General features: G+C 47.8%; 1 protein-coding gene across 2 annotated transcripts in view; it reads right to left on the bottom strand.

Moving 5' to 3' along the window:
- Window positions 1-16,867, bottom strand: part of LOC140431052 (anoctamin-9-like) — a 368,406-nt gene that overhangs the window by 33,068 nt on the left and 318,471 nt on the right. For both annotated transcript variants that reach the window (XM_072518965.1, XM_072518966.1), the window contains exons 22-24: window positions 12,523-12,639; window positions 1,792-1,885; window positions 1,468-1,580 (exon numbers count right to left, since the gene is read on the bottom strand). In XM_072518965.1, coding sequence (XP_072375066.1) covers window positions 1,468-1,580; window positions 1,792-1,885; window positions 12,523-12,639 — 324 coding nt within the window. The remainder of the gene's footprint in view (window positions 1-1,467; window positions 1,581-1,791; window positions 1,886-12,522; window positions 12,640-16,867) is intronic.

The raw sequence follows: 16,867 nt of genomic DNA, 5'->3' as shown, positions 1-16,867 counted from the left end.
ATGCTTTTTCTTTAACTGGTATCTCTCCCTGAGATGCCAAAAAGCACACACTAAACTCACTATAACTTCAGCTGCAGAGCAAACACGAGTTCTCGTGGCATTCTCCCCCCCCTCCCCTCCACCTCCCCATGGCACTCACCCACCCTCTGGCCATTGACATGTCCCCGGAGCTGTGTCCCATCCCCTGGGTGTTTGGATGTTGGTTTTTCCATGTGTGGTGTTGCCTCCCAAGTGTTCAAGCACAATGTCCAGGCATCAAGATGTGATTGGGATGCTGGGAAATGACTGCCACATGTTAAATGGCACCCCCACCCACAGGGATCCACCTGGGTTATGTGCAGCGCCCTGATGGGTCTCACCCCCACAATCCAAAGATGTGTAGGCAAGGTGGATTGGCCACACCAAATTTGCCCTTAATTGGGAAAAAAAAAAATTGGGTACTCTAAATTTATTTTAGAAAAACCACAATTGCCAATTCCCTATTTGCAATAGCCTTCAGCCGCATGGCCAGAGGCCTCGGTCGTCAATGGGGGTAATGGGTGATCGGTGCGACAGACAGATAGGGTCAAGGGTTGCCCCCATAACAGGTACACATGATCCAGGAGTTGACATGGTGGTGCCACATGCGGTTACACCCCCCCCCCCCCAGTTGAACCCCCAGCGCCTCCCCTCCGCCCATGGCGGCCCAACCCTGCTGAGAGTCCCCCACCCCCAGCTGGAGTTCCCCCACCCCCCACAGAGCACTGGATTGACAAGTCCACCACCCAGGGCCATTTGTCTGTGAGCAAATATGACTACTCGGCACCCCACAGAAGCCCTTCCATCAGATCCACGTTTGTCAATAGGAGTTCTAATCGCTCCAGTGTGACCGCTTGCTGAGGAGGCCGTTGTAGCTCTCGTAAATTGTATGGAAATAGGGCTGAAGTGGTGATAATTGGTTTCTGGCCAGGCTACGGCGAGATCCCAAATTCGCCTTATGGGAGCGGGCCAGTTGCATCGCAAACTGTTTGGTGCCTGGCACGGTTCTCGTTTTCTGCCTCTCCCACTATTCACCTGCCTTATTTCGCTTGAGCGAGAGCGTAACAATGCCAGAGAATCACGCCCATGCATCAAACAAATCCAGAAAGTTCAAACTTTTTTTAGGAGGCCCTCCTGACACCAAGCTCTCAAAAAAACTCCAATCCCCTAGTCGCATGTTATTCGGCGGTGTGCCATTCGCTGGTTTAGGATTCCCTATTCCCACCACTTCTCAATGGGATTTCCCATTGAAAACACCCCATGCAGCCAGGAAACCCGCGGGCAGGGATGCGCTGTCTGCAGGAAAAGATAATTACAACGGCCAGAGATGTCCGGCCCATATTTCACCTTTCTCAGTACATAAATATAAATTAAACTTAAGTTTACATTGTTCCTAACATTATACATTTGGGATTGAAGCTATTTAGTATCAGTGTGACACAAACTTACTCCAGTTCATCCGTTAGTCGTTTAAATGTATTGTCAAGAATCTGGTTTCTCACTGAGACTGGCACATCAGGAACAAACCAAGCTACAATGTACTTGATGCAAACAACAACATTCTGAAACAGAAATGAAAACGATTGTTGATTTAACGTTTTAATTCCTGTACAGCAAACTGCCTAACTTCAATAACATTAATATCCAATAACATTCAAACCCTCAAATTGTATTTAGCTCATGCAAAGCACCAGTTTTTATTATTGAGTGATAAGCACCAAATGGTCCACAATTTATTACTGGGTAACTATACAGAGAAAAAAGTCTATTTACCTCAAATAAAACAAGAAAGGCCAAACGAGCAGCAAAAATGTGCCAAAACTGGACTGTATACTCATAGTCACCAACAGTTCTGTAATCACGATACCTGAGGAGAAGGCACAGTATAAGCAAACAAAGTTTGTGAGCTGAAGCAATTAGAACTGCCAGATAAATATTCTGAGCAGCACTAGCCCAGAAAACCAGTTGGCCAGGAACCTGCCAATGGCACTGAGATTGTGCCTGTCATTGATTCATGTCAGTCAGAATTAAAAACTCATAAAATATGATGACCTTGAAGTGTACAACCTGGATCTCCAATCTGGACTGACAGCCACTACTGGATTGCTCATCGGGTTTACCTGTGTTATCTTTATGCTGGGTCTAATGTGAGGGCTGAAATTGTAGAAACTCTCCAGCGTAGAGTTCCTAATCCTGACCCCATCCAAATTGACGGCCATGTTAGAGTCTGGCAGATATTCTAATCCCAAACAAGTCATTTTAGGGACCTAGCATAAAGTGATTCCGGACTAATATCTGTTTTTCAATGTATTATCTCAAGTTATGGCTGATATTCAGCTAAATAATTAGTCTACAATATACAAGAGTGCGCTGCAAGAACTCATCAAGAGTGCTGTAATGTCACACCCCCATATCGTAATCACTGCCACCAAGAGGGATGAGCAGCAATATTGTGTGAACATCACCCAACAGTCACACAGCATCCTGAAATGGACATATATTTGTTCGTCATTGTGTCTGAGTCAATTTTTAAAAAAATCATGCTTAACCTTACCATGTGTGTACCATCACCAGAGATTTATTGTACAAGCAGGCAGTTCCTCATTATCTTCTCAGATCAAGGGAAGATTAGCATCACATTCAAACAACAACAAAAAAAACCCTCTCATTAAGCTTCTTTCAAGATTACATAGTCCAAATTTTTCCTCAAACCTCAGTTCTTGGGGCGCTTGATAGTTACAAGGTAGCAAGGAAGGATCTAAAGAGAGAGCTAAGACGAGCAAGGAGGGGACAAGAGAAGTATTTGGCAGGTAGGATCAAGGAAAACCCAAAAGCTTTCTATAGGTATGTCAGGAATAAAAGAATGACTAGGGTAAGAGTAGGGTCAGTCAAGGACAGGGATGGGAAGTTGTGTGTGGAGTCTAAAGAGATAGGCGAGATACTAAATGAATATTTTTCGTCAGTATTCACTCAGGAAAAAGAGAATGTTGTGGAGGAGAATGCTGAGACCCAGGCTATTAGAATAGATGGCATTGAGGTACGTAGGGAAGAGGTGTTGGCAATTCTGGACAGGCTGAAAATAGAAGGTGTTTGTAAGGAGTTGATAGCAGTCACAGATTAGAGTAGCTATGTACTGACTTCCGGGTGCGGCGATGACCAGCTAAGTCGCACGTTTCGGCAGCTCCCGGTGGAACGGACTTTTTGGCTCTTAATAAGAGCCCCAACGGCAATTTTAACGGCTAGAAGCACTGTGCGGTAAACCAGAAGGGAATCCCCCCTGGAAACGGATGGAAAAAGGAGAGGGAAGTGGCCAGATTGCAGTGGATCCTTTGGAGCAGCGGCAAGGAAGGCAAGCAAGAACCAAGATGGCGACGGAAGGTGGCAGTTTAACATGGGGCCCTGAACAACAAGAGTTTTTGAAAGGTTGCGTGGAAGAACTTAAAAAGGAAATGAAGAAGGAGCTGTTGGCCCCGATATTACAGGCGATCGAAGGGCTAAAGGATAAGCAAAAGACCCAGGAGCGGGAGCTTCGGGTCGTGAAGGCAAAGGCTGCCGAGAACGAGGACGATATACAGGGCCTGGTGGTGAAGACGGAGATGCACGAGGCACACCATAAACGATGTGTGGAAAGACTGGAGGTGCTGGAGAATAACGCGAGGAGGAATAATTTAAGGATTCTTGGTCTTCCTGAAGGTGCAGAAGGAGCAGACGTCGGGGCATATGTGAGCACGATGCTGCACTCGTTAATGGGAGCGGAGGCCCCGGCGGGTCCGCTGGAGGTGGAGGGAGCATACCGAGTGATGGCGCGAGGACCGAGAGCAGGAGAAATTCCTAGAGCCATAGTGGTGAGATTCCTCCGTTTTAAGGACAAAGAGATGGTCCTTAGATGGGCAAAGAAAACTCGGAGCAGTAGGTGGGAGAACGCGGTGATCCGCGTATATCAAGACTGGAGTGCGGAGGTGGCGAGAAGGAGGGCGAGCTTTAATCGGGCCAAGGCGGTGCTTCACAAAAAGAAGATAAAATTTGGAATGCTGCAACCGGCAAGACTGTGGGTCACATATCAAGGGAGGCACCACTACTTTCAGACGGCGGATGAGGCGTGGACTTTTATTGTGGAAGAAAAACTGGAATAAGCGGGTTATTAAAAAAGAACGTTTGAAACAAAGTGGTGGGGCAAGTATGGGGGGCGAAGAGGGGGGAAAAAGGGGGGGAAAGATGAGTTTTATGTTATTAATCCTGCGATGCGGTAACTTTTCTCTCTTCCACAGGTGGTGGTGGAGGGAGGAAGGGAGGTGGAGGAGATGGGGCGTTGGCCATGGGGGGCGGGGCCAAAAGGGAAGCGCGGGCTTTGTTCCCGCGCTATGATAATCATGGCGGGAATAGGGAAGCAGGAAGGAGGGAGCGTCGCACGGTGCGTGCCGAGGTCACGGGGGGAAGCCGAGGTCGGCCAGAGTTTGCTGACTTCTGGGAGCAACATGGGGGGTGTAACTACGCTAGTGGGGGATCAAGCGGGGGGGGGGGGTGGGAGGGGGAGCTACTGGGTTGCTGCTGCTGGGGAGAGGGGGGAGCCGGAATGGGGTGGGGTGGGCGGGGGGGGCACCGCCTGGGGGAGACACAGCTGCGTGGGAACCGGGTGAGGAGCTGGAAAAAGGGGATGGCTAATCGACAAGGGAGGGGGGTAAAGAGCCCCCCAACCCGGTTGATCACGTGGATTGTGAGAGGGCTGAACGGGCTGATAAAGAGGGCACGAGTACTCGCACACCTTAAGAAACTTAAGGCAGACGTGGTTATGTTACAAGAGACGCACTTGAAAATTATAGACCAGGTTAGACTACGCAAAGGATGGGTGGGGCAGGTGTTTCATTCGGGGCTAGATGCGAAAAACAGGGGGGTGGCTATACTAGTGGGGAAGCGGGTTATGTTTGAGGCAAAGACCATAGTGGCGGATAGCGGGGGCAGATACGTGATGGTGAGTGGCAAATTACAGGGGGAGGCGGTGGTCTTGGTAAACGTATATGCCCCGAACTGGGATGATGCCAATTTTATGAGGCGCATGCTAGGACGCATCCCGGACCTAGAGGTGGGAAAGTTGATAATGGGGGGAGATTTTAATACGGTGCTGGAGCCAGGGCTGGACAGGTCGAGATCCAGGACTGGAAAGAGGCCGGCTGCAGCCAAGGTGCTTAAAGATTTTATGGAGCAGATGGGAGGAGTAGACCCGTGGAGATTTAGCAGACCTAGGAGTAAGGAGTTTTCGTTTTTCTCCTATGTCCACAAAGTTTATTCGCGAATAGACTTTTTTGTTTTGGGAAGGGCGTTGATCCCGAAGGTGAGGGGAACGGAGTATACGGCTATAGCCATTTCGGATCACGCTCCACATTGGGTAGACTTGGAGATAGGGGAGGAAACAGAAGGGCGTCCACCCTGGAGAATGGACATGGGACTAATGGCAGATGAAGGGGTGTGTCTAAGGGTGAGGGGGTGCATTGAAAAATACTTGGAACTCAATGATAACGGGGAGGTCCAGGTGGGAGTGGTCTGGGAGGCGCTGAAGGCAGTGGTTAGAGGGGAGCTGATATCAATAAGGGCACATAAAGGAAAGCAGGAGAGTAGGGAACGGGAGCGGTTGCTGCAAGAACTTCTGAGGGTGGACAGGCAATATGCGGAGGCACCGGAGGAGGGACTGTACAGGGAAAGGCAAAGGTTACACGTAGAATTTGACTTGCTGACAACGGGTACTGCAGAAGCACAGTGGAGGAAGGCACAGGGTGTACAGTATGAGTATGGGGAGAAGGCGAGCAGGCTGCTGGCCCATCAATTGAGGAAAAGGGGAGCAGCGAGGGAAATAGGGGGAGTGAGGGATGAGGAAGGAGAGATAGAGCGGGGAGCGGAGAGAGTGAATGGAGTGTTCAAGGCATTCTATAAAAGATTATACGAAGCTCGGCCCCCGGATGGGAAGGAGAGAATGATGTGCTTCCTGGACCGGCTGGAATTTCCTAAGGTGGAGGAGCAGGAGAGGGTGGGACTGGGAGCACAGATTGAGATAGAGGAACTAGTGAAAGGAATTAGGAGTATGCAGGCGGGGAAGACTCCGGGACCGGATGGATTTCCAGTCGAATTTTATCGGAAATATGTGGACTTGCTTGCCCCGATACTGATGAGAACCTTTAATGAGGCGAAGGAAAGGGGACAGCTGCCCCCGACTATGTCGGAGGCAACGATATCGCTTCTCCTAAAGAAGGAAAAAGACCCGCTGCAATGCGGGTCCTCTAGACCTATTTCCCTCCTAAATGTAGACGCTAAGATTCTGGCCAAGGTAATGGCAATGAGGATAGAGGATTGTGTCCCGGGGGTAGTCCATGAGGACCAAACTGGGTTTGTGAAGGGGAGACAGCTGAATACGAATATACGGAGGCTGCTAGGGGTAATGATGATGCCCCCACCAGAGGGGGAAGCGGAGATAGTGGTGGCGATGGATGCCGAGAAAGCATTTGATAGAGTGGAGTGGGATTATTAGTGGGAGGTGTTGAGGCGATTTGGCTTTGGAGATGAGTATATTAGATGGGTGCAGCTGCTGTATAGGGCCCCGATGGCGAACGTGGTCACGAATGGACGGGGGTCTGCGTATTTTCGGCTCCATAGAGGGACGAGGCAGGGATGTCCTCTGTCCCCATTATTGTTTGCCCTGGCGATTGAGCCCCTGGCAATAGCATTGAGGGGTTCCAGGAAGTGGAGGGGAGTACTCAGGGGAGGAGTGGAACACCGGGTATCTCTTTACGCGGACGATTTATTGGTGTATGTGGCGGACCCGGCGGAGGGGATGCCAGAGATAATGCGGATACTTGGGGAGTTTGGAGAATTTTCAGGATATAAGCTGAACATGGGGAAAAGTGAGCTGTTTGTGGTGCATCCAGGGGAGCAGAGCAGAGAAATAGAGGACTTACCGCTGAGGAAGGTAACAAGGGACTTTCGCTACTTGGGGATCCAGATAGCCAAGAATTGGGGTACATTGCATAGGTTAAACTTAACGCGGTTGGTGGAACAGATGGAGGAGGTCTTCAAGAGATGGGACATGGTATCCCTGTCATTGGCAGGGAGGGTACAAGCAGTTAAAATGGTGGTCCTCCCGAGATTCCTCTTTGTGTTTCAGTGCCTCCCGGTGGTGATCATGAAGGCATTTTTCAAAAGGATTGAGAAGAGTATCATGAGTTTTGTGTGGGCCGGGAAGACCCCGAGAGAGAGGAAGGGATTTTTGCAGCGTAGTAGGGATAGGGGGGGTGCTGGCGCTACCGAGCCTGAGTGAGTACTACTGGGCCGCCAACATCTCAATGGTATGTAAGTGGATGGGAGAAGAGGAGGGAGCGGCGTGGAAGAGATTGGCGAAGGCGTCCTGTAGGGGGACTTGCCTACAAGCCATGGTGACGGCGCCGTTGACGTTCTCACCGAAGAAATACACCACAAGCCCGGTGGTGGTGGCTACTCTGAAAATTTGGGGGCAATGTAGACGGCATAGGGGAAAGACGGGAGCCTCGGTGTGGTCCCCGATAAGAAATAATCATAGGTTTGCTCCGGGGAGAATGGGTGGGGGATTTGGAACATGGCAAAGAGCAGGAGTAACACAACTGAGAGATCTGTTTGTAGATGGGACGTTTGCAAGTCTGGGAGCGCTGACCGAAAAATATGGGTTGCCCCAAGGGAATGCATTCAGGTATATGCAACTGAGGGCTTTTACGAGGCAACAGGTGAGGGAATTCCCGCAGCTCCCGACGCAGGAGGTGCAGGACAGAGTGATCTCAAAGACATGGGTGGGGGACGGTAAGGTGTCAGACATATATAGGGAGATGAGAGACGAGGGGGAGATTATGGTAGACGACCTGAAAGGGAAATGGGAAGAAGAGCTGGGGGAGGAGATTGAGGAGGGGCTGTGGGCTGATGCCCTAAGTAGGGTAAACTCATCGTCCTCGTGTGCCAGGCTAAGCCTGATACAATTTAAGGTGTTACACAGGGCGCATATGACTGGAACACGGCTTAGCAAATTTTTTGGAGTAGAGGATAGGTATGCGAGATGCTCGAAAAGCCCAACGAATCACACCCACATGTTCTGTTCATGCCCGGCACTACAGGGGTTTTGGGTGGGGGTGACAAAGGTGCTTTCGAAGGTAGTGGGGGTCCAGGTCGAACCAAGCTGGGGGTTGGCTACATTTGGGGTTGCAGAAGAGCCGGGAGTGCAGGAGGCGAGAGAGGCTGATGTTTTGGCCTTTGCGTCCGTAGTAGCCCGGCGCAGGATACTGTTGATGTGGAAGTAAGCCAAGCCCCCGGGTGTGGAGACCTGGATAAATGACATGGCAGGGTTTATAAAGCTGGAACGGATTAAGTTCGTCCTAAGGGGATCAGCTCAAGGGTTCACCAGGCGGTGGCAACCGTTCGTCGAATAACTCACAGAAAGATAGAGGGAATGGAAAAGAAGAATACAGCAGCAGCAGCCCCGGGGGGGGGGCGGTGGGGGGAGGAACCAGAGGGATTCTCAGGGATGTTAATATATAAGTATAATATGTATAGGTTGTTGTTATAGATAATTGTATATTGGACTGTTAAAACATATTTTTGGAGAATATTTATCTGGGACAAGGCAGTTGCCATTTAGTTTTGTTTTTGTTTTTGTTTATATATTATTTATTTCTTGTTTATAAAACGGGCCATTGTTATTTATATTGTTATATTACTGTGTAAAGGATACACAATGTACTGTGATGGTTGGCCAAAAATGTTCAATAAAATATTAAAAAAAAAAGAATAGATGGCATTGAGGTACGTAGGGAAGAGGTGTTGGCAATTCTGGACAGGCTGAAAATAGATAAGTCCCCGGGGCCTGATGGAATTTATCCTAGGATTCTCTGGGAAGCCAGGGAAGAGATTGCTGAGCCTTTGGCTTTGATTTTTATGTCATCATTGGCTACAGGAATAGTGCCAGAGGACTGGAGGATAGCAAATGTGGTCCTTTGTTCAAGAAGGGGAGTAGAGACAACCCCGGCAACTATAGACCGGTGAGCCTCACGTCTGTTGTGGGTAAAGTCTTGGAGGGGATTATAAGAGACAAGATTTATAATCATCTAGATAGGAATAATATGATTAGGGATCGTCAGCATGGCTTTGTGAAGGGTAGGTCATGCCTCACAAACCTTATCGAGTTCTTTGAGAAGGTGACTGAACAGGTAGACGAGGGTAGAGCAGTTGATGTGGTGTATATGGATTTCAGTAAAGCGTTTGATAAGGTTCCCCACGGTAGGCTATTGCAGAAAATACGGAGGCTGGGGATTGAGGGTGATTTAGAGATGTGGATCAGAAATTGGCTAGCTGAAAGAAGACAGAGGGTGGTGGTTGATGGGAAATGTTCAGAATGGAGTTCAGTTACATGTGGCGTACCACCAGGATCTGTTCTGGGGCCGTTGCTGTTTGTCATTTTTATAAATGACCTAGAGGAGGGCGCAGAAGGGTGGGTGAGTAAATTTGCAGACGACACTAAAGTCGGTGGTATTGTCGACAGTGCGGAAGGATGTTGCAGGTTACAGAGGGACATAGATAAGCTGCAGAGCTGGGCTGAGAGGTGGCAAATGGAGTTTAATGTAGAGAAGTGTGAGGTGATTCACTTTGGAAAGAATAACAGGAATGCGGAATATTTGGCTAATGGTAAAATTCTTGGAAGTGTGGATGAGCAGAGGGATCTCGGTGTCCGTGTACATAGATCCCTGAAAGTTGCCACCCACGTTGATAGGGTTGTGAAGAAGGCCTATGGAGTGTTGGCCTTTATTGGTAGAGGGATTGAGTTCCGGAGTCATGAGGTCATGTTGCAGCTGTACAAAACTCTGGTACGGCCGCATTTGGAGTATTGCGTACAGTTCTGGTCACCTCATTATCGGAAGGACGTGGAAGCTTTGGAGCGGGTGCAGAGGAGATTTACCAGGATGTTGCCTGGTATGGAGGGAAAATCTTATGAGGAAAGGCTGATGGACTTGAGGTTGTTTTCGTTAGAGAGAAGAAGGTTAAGAGGAGACTTAATAGAGGCATACAAAATGATCAGGGGGTTAGATAGGGTGGACAGTGAGAGCCTTCTGCCGCGGATGGAAATAGCTAGCACGAGGGGACATAGCCTTAAACTGAGGGGTAATAGATATAGGACAGAGGTCAGAGGTAGGTTCTTTACGCAAAGAGTGGTGAGGCCGTGGAATGCCCTACCTGCAACAGTAGTGAACTCGCCAACATTGAGGGCATTTAAAAGTTTATTGGATAAGCATATGGATGATAATGGCATAGTGTAGGTTAGATGGCTTTTGTTTTTGACTTCCCATGTCGGTGCAACATCGTGGGCCGAAGGGCCTGTACTGCACTGTATCGTTCTATGTTCTTAGAGAATAAATTAGCATAATGACCCTACTTTTCCAAGTACCAGTGATGCTGAAAAATTTATTTTTTGCCTTAAAGACCACAACACAATGAAGTACCCAAGACACAACCTTGCCAGAGCTCTACACCATGCAGTATGACAGCCTCAGACTCATACCTTCCTGATTTAATAATACAGATCAGGATTTGCTAGCTGTGCTGCACCACAGCAAGGAAACTATACTGATATTCTGAGAAAACTTTTGATTTGTACGTACCTAATTCGACCCTATTTAGTGCTCCTGAGTGTAAATGCTTGCAGAATTCTCCAGAATGGTTTCAATAATTTTCCTTATCTTTTGAAATTTTGTCTACATCTTTCTGTAATTTCTTGGTTTCCACAACTGTTAGTTCAGTACCAAATTCAGACAGGAAATGCTTGAAATACTCAGCAGGTCAGGTCGCATCCATGGAGAAAGAAACAATTAACATTTCAGGTCTGTGATCATTCATCAGCACTCTAGTATATCTTCTGTGAATTTGGCCAAAGTACATTCCTTCATCGAACAAGATACTCATGGGTTGAAGAGTAATAAGCTGTCTGTCCAATTGGTTCAATTTTAAAAGATGATCTGCACCATGAAACCAAGCCACATAAATTAGGAATTAGACCCATCGGGTCATAGGGACAGGAATAAGTCATTTAGCTCCTTGAGATCATTGATGATCTGTGACCAAACTCCACATAACTGCCTTTGTTCAATATTTTTCATTAACAAAATATCAATCTCAGATTTAAAATTAACAATTAATCAAGCATCAGTTGCCATTTATGGAAGAGAATTCCAGTATTCTCTCATCCTTAGAGTGTAGAGGTGTTTCCCAATATCACTCCTGAAAGATCTGGCTTTAAACAATACACTTTAACCCTAGATTCCCCATCAGAAATGGTTTGAGCACAGCAAAGGTTCTTGCTTCTGATGGTTGCAAAGTGGGAATGTATAAATCTTAAGTTAAAAAGGGTGAAACATAGAAAATAGGAGCAGGAGGAAGACATTTGGCCCTTCGAGCCTGCAGCGCCGCCATTCATTATAATCATGGCTGACATCCAACTCAATAGCCTGATCCCACCTTCCACCCCATATTCTTTGATCCCTTTCGCTCCAGTGTTATATCTAACTGCTTCTTAACAACATACAGGGCGGGGTTCTCCATCCCAGGATAAATGGAATGCGTTCCATTATGGGACGGAGAATTGGGCGTCGGGGGAAAATCGAGATTGGCGCTGAGTGCCAATCTGAACGTCGTGGTCTGCCCCCACCCCACCCCTACGCTGGTGGCGTGGACAAGGTCCACGATGGACGCCGGCAGGGGGATGTAAACAAATGCAAATGGGGGCAGCACAGTGGCTCACGGCGCCGAGTTCCCAGATTCAATCCCGGCTCTGGGTCACTGTCCGTGTGAAGTTTGCACATTCTCCCCGTATTTGCGTTAAAAAAAAGGCAGAATGCCTTTTTCATCGAGCGGGCAGCAGCTAAAGTGGGTTCTGTCTGGATTTATGAATAATTCCCACCTGTGCTGTTTTCCATTGAAACTTCTGCACCAGAACCTACAAGACTAATTCATCTCTACATGCTTTTCCCATCGAGGAATTCATTGCTACTGGAAAAGTTGGTTACCCAACATCAGCTTCAGCCAACTAACCTATGTGAATTAATACACCAATGAACTTTTGATTCTGAACTCTGGATTCATGTGAAATAATAATTAATTTTTTTGTCTGCAGCTATGTCCTGTACCTCTTTCTGTTTTCTATCCCATCTTTATTGTATGAAGGAAACGGAGGTCACATTCTGCCCCATCTCTCGTATTTGAGTTAGTGCAAATAAATTAATCATTTTAGTTCATCCTATCTTGAGTTTGATGTGGAGTTATTAATAGAAAATTGGATCACCCCAAAACTGAAAGGGTTGGGAAAATACACCATCAACTGGAAAGGGGGAAATCTAAACCAATTTTCTGTTTACAGATAGGTGGTGTGAGGAGAAGTCAGAGCTGTTTAAATTAAACCCCTCCTGTCCGTAACAATATACACAGAGATAAAAAGACTCAACAATATTATACCTGCAATAGGTTACTTGGAATCCCAGTGACTTTGACCCATTGTCCTTCGGTTCTGTAAGCTGAAACTTTTCCACATAAAACACAGAGAGGCTACTATTAACGTACCCCATCAAACAACTGCAAAATAAACATACAGGTCAACATTACAGTTCGCAATAACAGCACACAGAAACAGACAGTGTTGATCACAGTATAGTGCAAATTCACATAAACATTTTTGCCCCAAAGATCTGTGGCTTGTATTTCCACTTAATTTTTTTAATGCATGTATTCATAATGATGTTTCATGGAGAGCTAAGAATGTCAGAAGGACACACATCAAAACTATCAGAATCAACAACTGTCTAATTTTTAAAAAATTAGTTGATAGGATGTGGGTGTCGCTGGCTAGGCCATGATTTATTGCCCACCCCTAGTTACCCTTGAGAAGGTGATGGTGAGCTGTCTTCTTGAACCACTGCAGTCCCTGAGGTGTAAGTACATCCACAGTGCTGTTAGGGAGTGAGTTCCAGGATTTCGACCCAACAATTGTGAAGGAACAGCGATATAATTCCAAGTCAGTCGATGAATGACTAGGCGGGGAATCTCCAAGTAGCAGGTCCTCAGGTATCAGCTGCCCTTCTCCTTCCAGATGATATCAGTAGTGGGTTTCGAACGTGCTGCCTAAAGAGTCTTGGTGAGTTCCTGCAGTGCATCTTGTAGATGGTACACACTGCTCCAACATCGGTGGTGGAGGGAGTAAGTGCTTGTGTAACTGGTACCAAACAAGTGGTACCAGCTTTGTCCTAGTTGGCATTGAGCTTCTTCGATGTTGTTGGAACTGCACTCATCCAGGCAAGTGAAGAGTATTCCATCACATTCCTGACTGGTGACTTGGAGATTGTTTTGGGGAGTCAGGAGGTGAACAACTTAGACCAGGCCTTTGGGATTGGCCAATTGGAATATGAGTTCCCTGATTAGTGGGCCAATTCTTTGCATATAACAGGGAGTGTCAGATCCTCTCCCAGTGTAAATAGCAAACTGAATGCACATGGTTGTACTGCGTTGGTTTTGTTAATAAAAGGGATTCTGGTGAAGGGACTTCTGCCTCCGTGGACTTATTACAGTTACTCACCGCAGGACTCCTAGCATCTGACCTGGTCTTGTAGCCACAGTACTTATATGGCTAGTTTAGTTCAATTTCTGGTCAATGGTGATCTCCAGGATGTTGAGAGTGTATTATGGGCCAGGGTTTAGAAAACTCCAAAGTATATCATGGAGTTCACCTGACCCACGACTTTGAACAGATTTTGGTTATGGGGAGCACAAGGGTCCACTCTCCAGGTGTTATGCAACAGAGACCATAAGTATTTTTAAAACAAAATATTGTTTATTCTATGAACCCAGTTAACATTTTATAAACACAGTCAACGTCTTATCAACTACCAACAAGCATGTTGGGCCGGATTCCAGAACTGGAGGCAGGGAGCTTGATAATGGGGGGGGGACTTTAACACGGTACTGGATCCAGCATTGGACCGCTCCAGGTCCAGGACGGGTAAGAGGCCGGCGGCGGCCAAGTTGCTGAGGGGGTTTATGGACCAGATGGGAGGTGTGGACCCATGGAGGTTTGTCAGGCCGGGGGACAGGGAATTTTCTTTTTTTTCCCACGTCTATAAAGCCTACTCCCGGATAGACTTCTTTGTTATGAGCAGGGCACTAATCCTGAGGGTGGAGGGCACGGAGTATTCGGCCATAGCCATCTCAGACCATGCCCCGCATTGGGTGGAGCTGGAGCTAGGGGAGGAGAGGGACCAACGCCCGCTGTGGCGCTTGGATGTGGGCTTGCTGGCGGATGAGGAGGTGAGCGGGCGGATCCGGGGGTGCATTGAAAGCTATCTAGAGGCTAACGATAATGGGGAGGTGCAGGTGGGGGTGGTCTGGGAGGCGCTGAAGGCGGTGATTAGGGGAGAGCTAATCTCCACTAGGGCCCACAAGGAGAGGAAGGAGAGGAGAGAGAGGGAGAGATTGGTGGGGGAGATTTTAAGGCTGGATAGGAGGTATGCAGAGGTCCCCGAGGAGGGACTACTCAGGGAGCGACAAAGCCTCCAGGCCGAGTTCGACCTGTTGACCACCAAGAAGGCAGAGGTGCAGTGGAGGAAAGCACAAGGGGTGGTGTAGGAGTACGGGGGGAGGGCTAGCCGGATGTTGGCACACCAGCTTCGGAAGCGGGAGACAGCGAGGGAGATTGTGGGAGTTAGGGATAACAGGGGCGACACGGTGCGGAGTGCGGTGGGAATAACTTTTATGAGGGGCTGTATAGGTCTGAGCCCCCGACGGAGGAGGGGAGGATGCATTGATTTTTGGATCGGCTGAGGTTCCAGAGGGTGGAGGAGGAGCAGGTGGCTGGGCTTGGGGCACCAGTAGGGCTGGAGGAGCTGACTAAGGGGCTGGGGAGTATGCAGGCGGGGAAGGCACCGGGGCCAGACGGGTTCCCGGTGGAATTTTACCGGAAGTACATGAACCTGCTGGGCCCTCTACTAGTGAGGACTTTCAATGAGGCGAGGGATGGGGGGACCCTGCCCCCGACGATGTCCAGGGCGCTGATCTCGCTGATCTTGAAGCGGGACAAGGACCCATTACAGTGTGGGTCATATAGGCCAATCTCACTCCTCAACGTGGACGCGAAGCTGTTAGCGAATGTGTTGGCTACCAGAATTGAGGACTGTGTCCCGGGCGTGATTCACGAGGACCAGACGGGTTTTATGGAGGGAAGGCAGCTGAATACCAATGTGCAGAGGCTCCTTAATGTAATCATGATGCCTGCAGTGGAGGGGGTAGCGGAGATAGTGGCGGCGATGGACGAGGAGAAGGCCTTCGATAGGGTGGAGTGGGGGTACCTTTGGGAAGTGTTGAGGAGGTTTGGGTTCAGGGAGGGGTTCATTAGTTGGGTTAGGCTACTTTACGAAGCCCCGGTGGCGAGTGTGGCCACGGATCGGAGGAGGTCGGAATACTTTCGGCTGTACCGGGGGACGAGGCGGGGTGCCCCCTATCCCCCTTGCTATTTGCATTGGCAATTGAGCCTTTGGCTACGGCTTTAAGGGAGTCCAGGAACTGGAGGGGGCTGGTCCGGGGGGAGGGAGGAACACCAGGTATCGTTGTATGCTGATGACCTGTGTTAAGTAATGGGTTAAGCGACATTGCAATTAGTTGTCTCATTTATGTTAAGTATCCATTAATTGACACTGTTATGTAAAGGGGCTTCAGGTGGCCTCTGTCAGGTGATGTGTAGTTAGAGTTTTGTGCAAAGTCTGTTGGAATGAAATAAATGTGTGTTGGTGAAAAAGGAACAGAACTTTAGACTCTTCATATCACAGCAACTAAAATGTCTAACAATTGGGAGCAGAGGATGGTTGCTGTGTAAATGTGAAGGGTTGAAAGATACAACTTTTCCAGATCAAACCAAGGAGTGAGTGAGAAAAGAAAAAAAGGGATATATGGCTGAACCGAGGATAAAGATGGCTGGATATGACTATCCTCCCTTATTTTCTGAAAGGGAATCGTACGACCAATGGAGAAGTGCAGTAGTTATGCGGACTAAGGTAACTGCTTTGGGGAAGAGAAAACAAGGTATGGCATTGGCTCTTTCTCTACCTTATGGCAGTAAAATCCGAAACAAAGTGCTTTCTGAGCTGGAATTGGAAGAGTTAGACTCAGAAGAAGGTCTGGAGACTTTATTACATTATATGGATAAGATTTATAAGGAAGATGACTTGTTAAGTGCGTATGAAGCATGGTCAGATTTCGATAAGTTCCAGAGAATGGAGGATATCTCTATGGAAGACTATATAATGGAATTTGGCAGACTATATAAAAGGCTGCAGAAACACAATCTGGAATTTCCACAGTCTGTGTTGGCCTTTAAATTACTTGACTGTGCTAGAGTGAGCAACATGGATACGCTCCTGGTTTTGACAGGAGTTCAGTTTACGGATAAGGATACCTTATTCGAACAGATGACAAAAGCTTTACAAAAGTTTCTGGGGAAACATTTGATTCCGATGGCTCTGATGACCCAAATAGGTCAGCCTGCAATAAGGCAGAATATGGAAGATACACTACTAACATGATGGCAAAATCGTATGGTTACGAACAGGGCGCAAGACTATAGAAGGAGACGGAGACAAGGAAATTATGAAGACAGAAACCCAGTTAGAATCTACAATAGGAAGATGAACCCCAGTAATGCATGGGGCATGATAAATCAATGTTTTCGATGTGACTCTCAATAGCATAATATTTTCAACTGTCCAACTGAGTGTTTGAAGCGACACATGACACGCAAAAGTCAGAAGAGGAAAAAGAT

The sequence above is a fragment of the Scyliorhinus torazame genome, chromosome 10 (genome assembly GCF_047496885.1).
Source record: "Scyliorhinus torazame isolate Kashiwa2021f chromosome 10, sScyTor2.1, whole genome shotgun sequence".
In the NCBI taxonomy this organism is placed as follows: Eukaryota; Metazoa; Chordata; class Chondrichthyes; order Carcharhiniformes; family Scyliorhinidae; genus Scyliorhinus; species Scyliorhinus torazame.
This window is presented reverse-complemented; position numbering and strand designations above follow the sequence as displayed.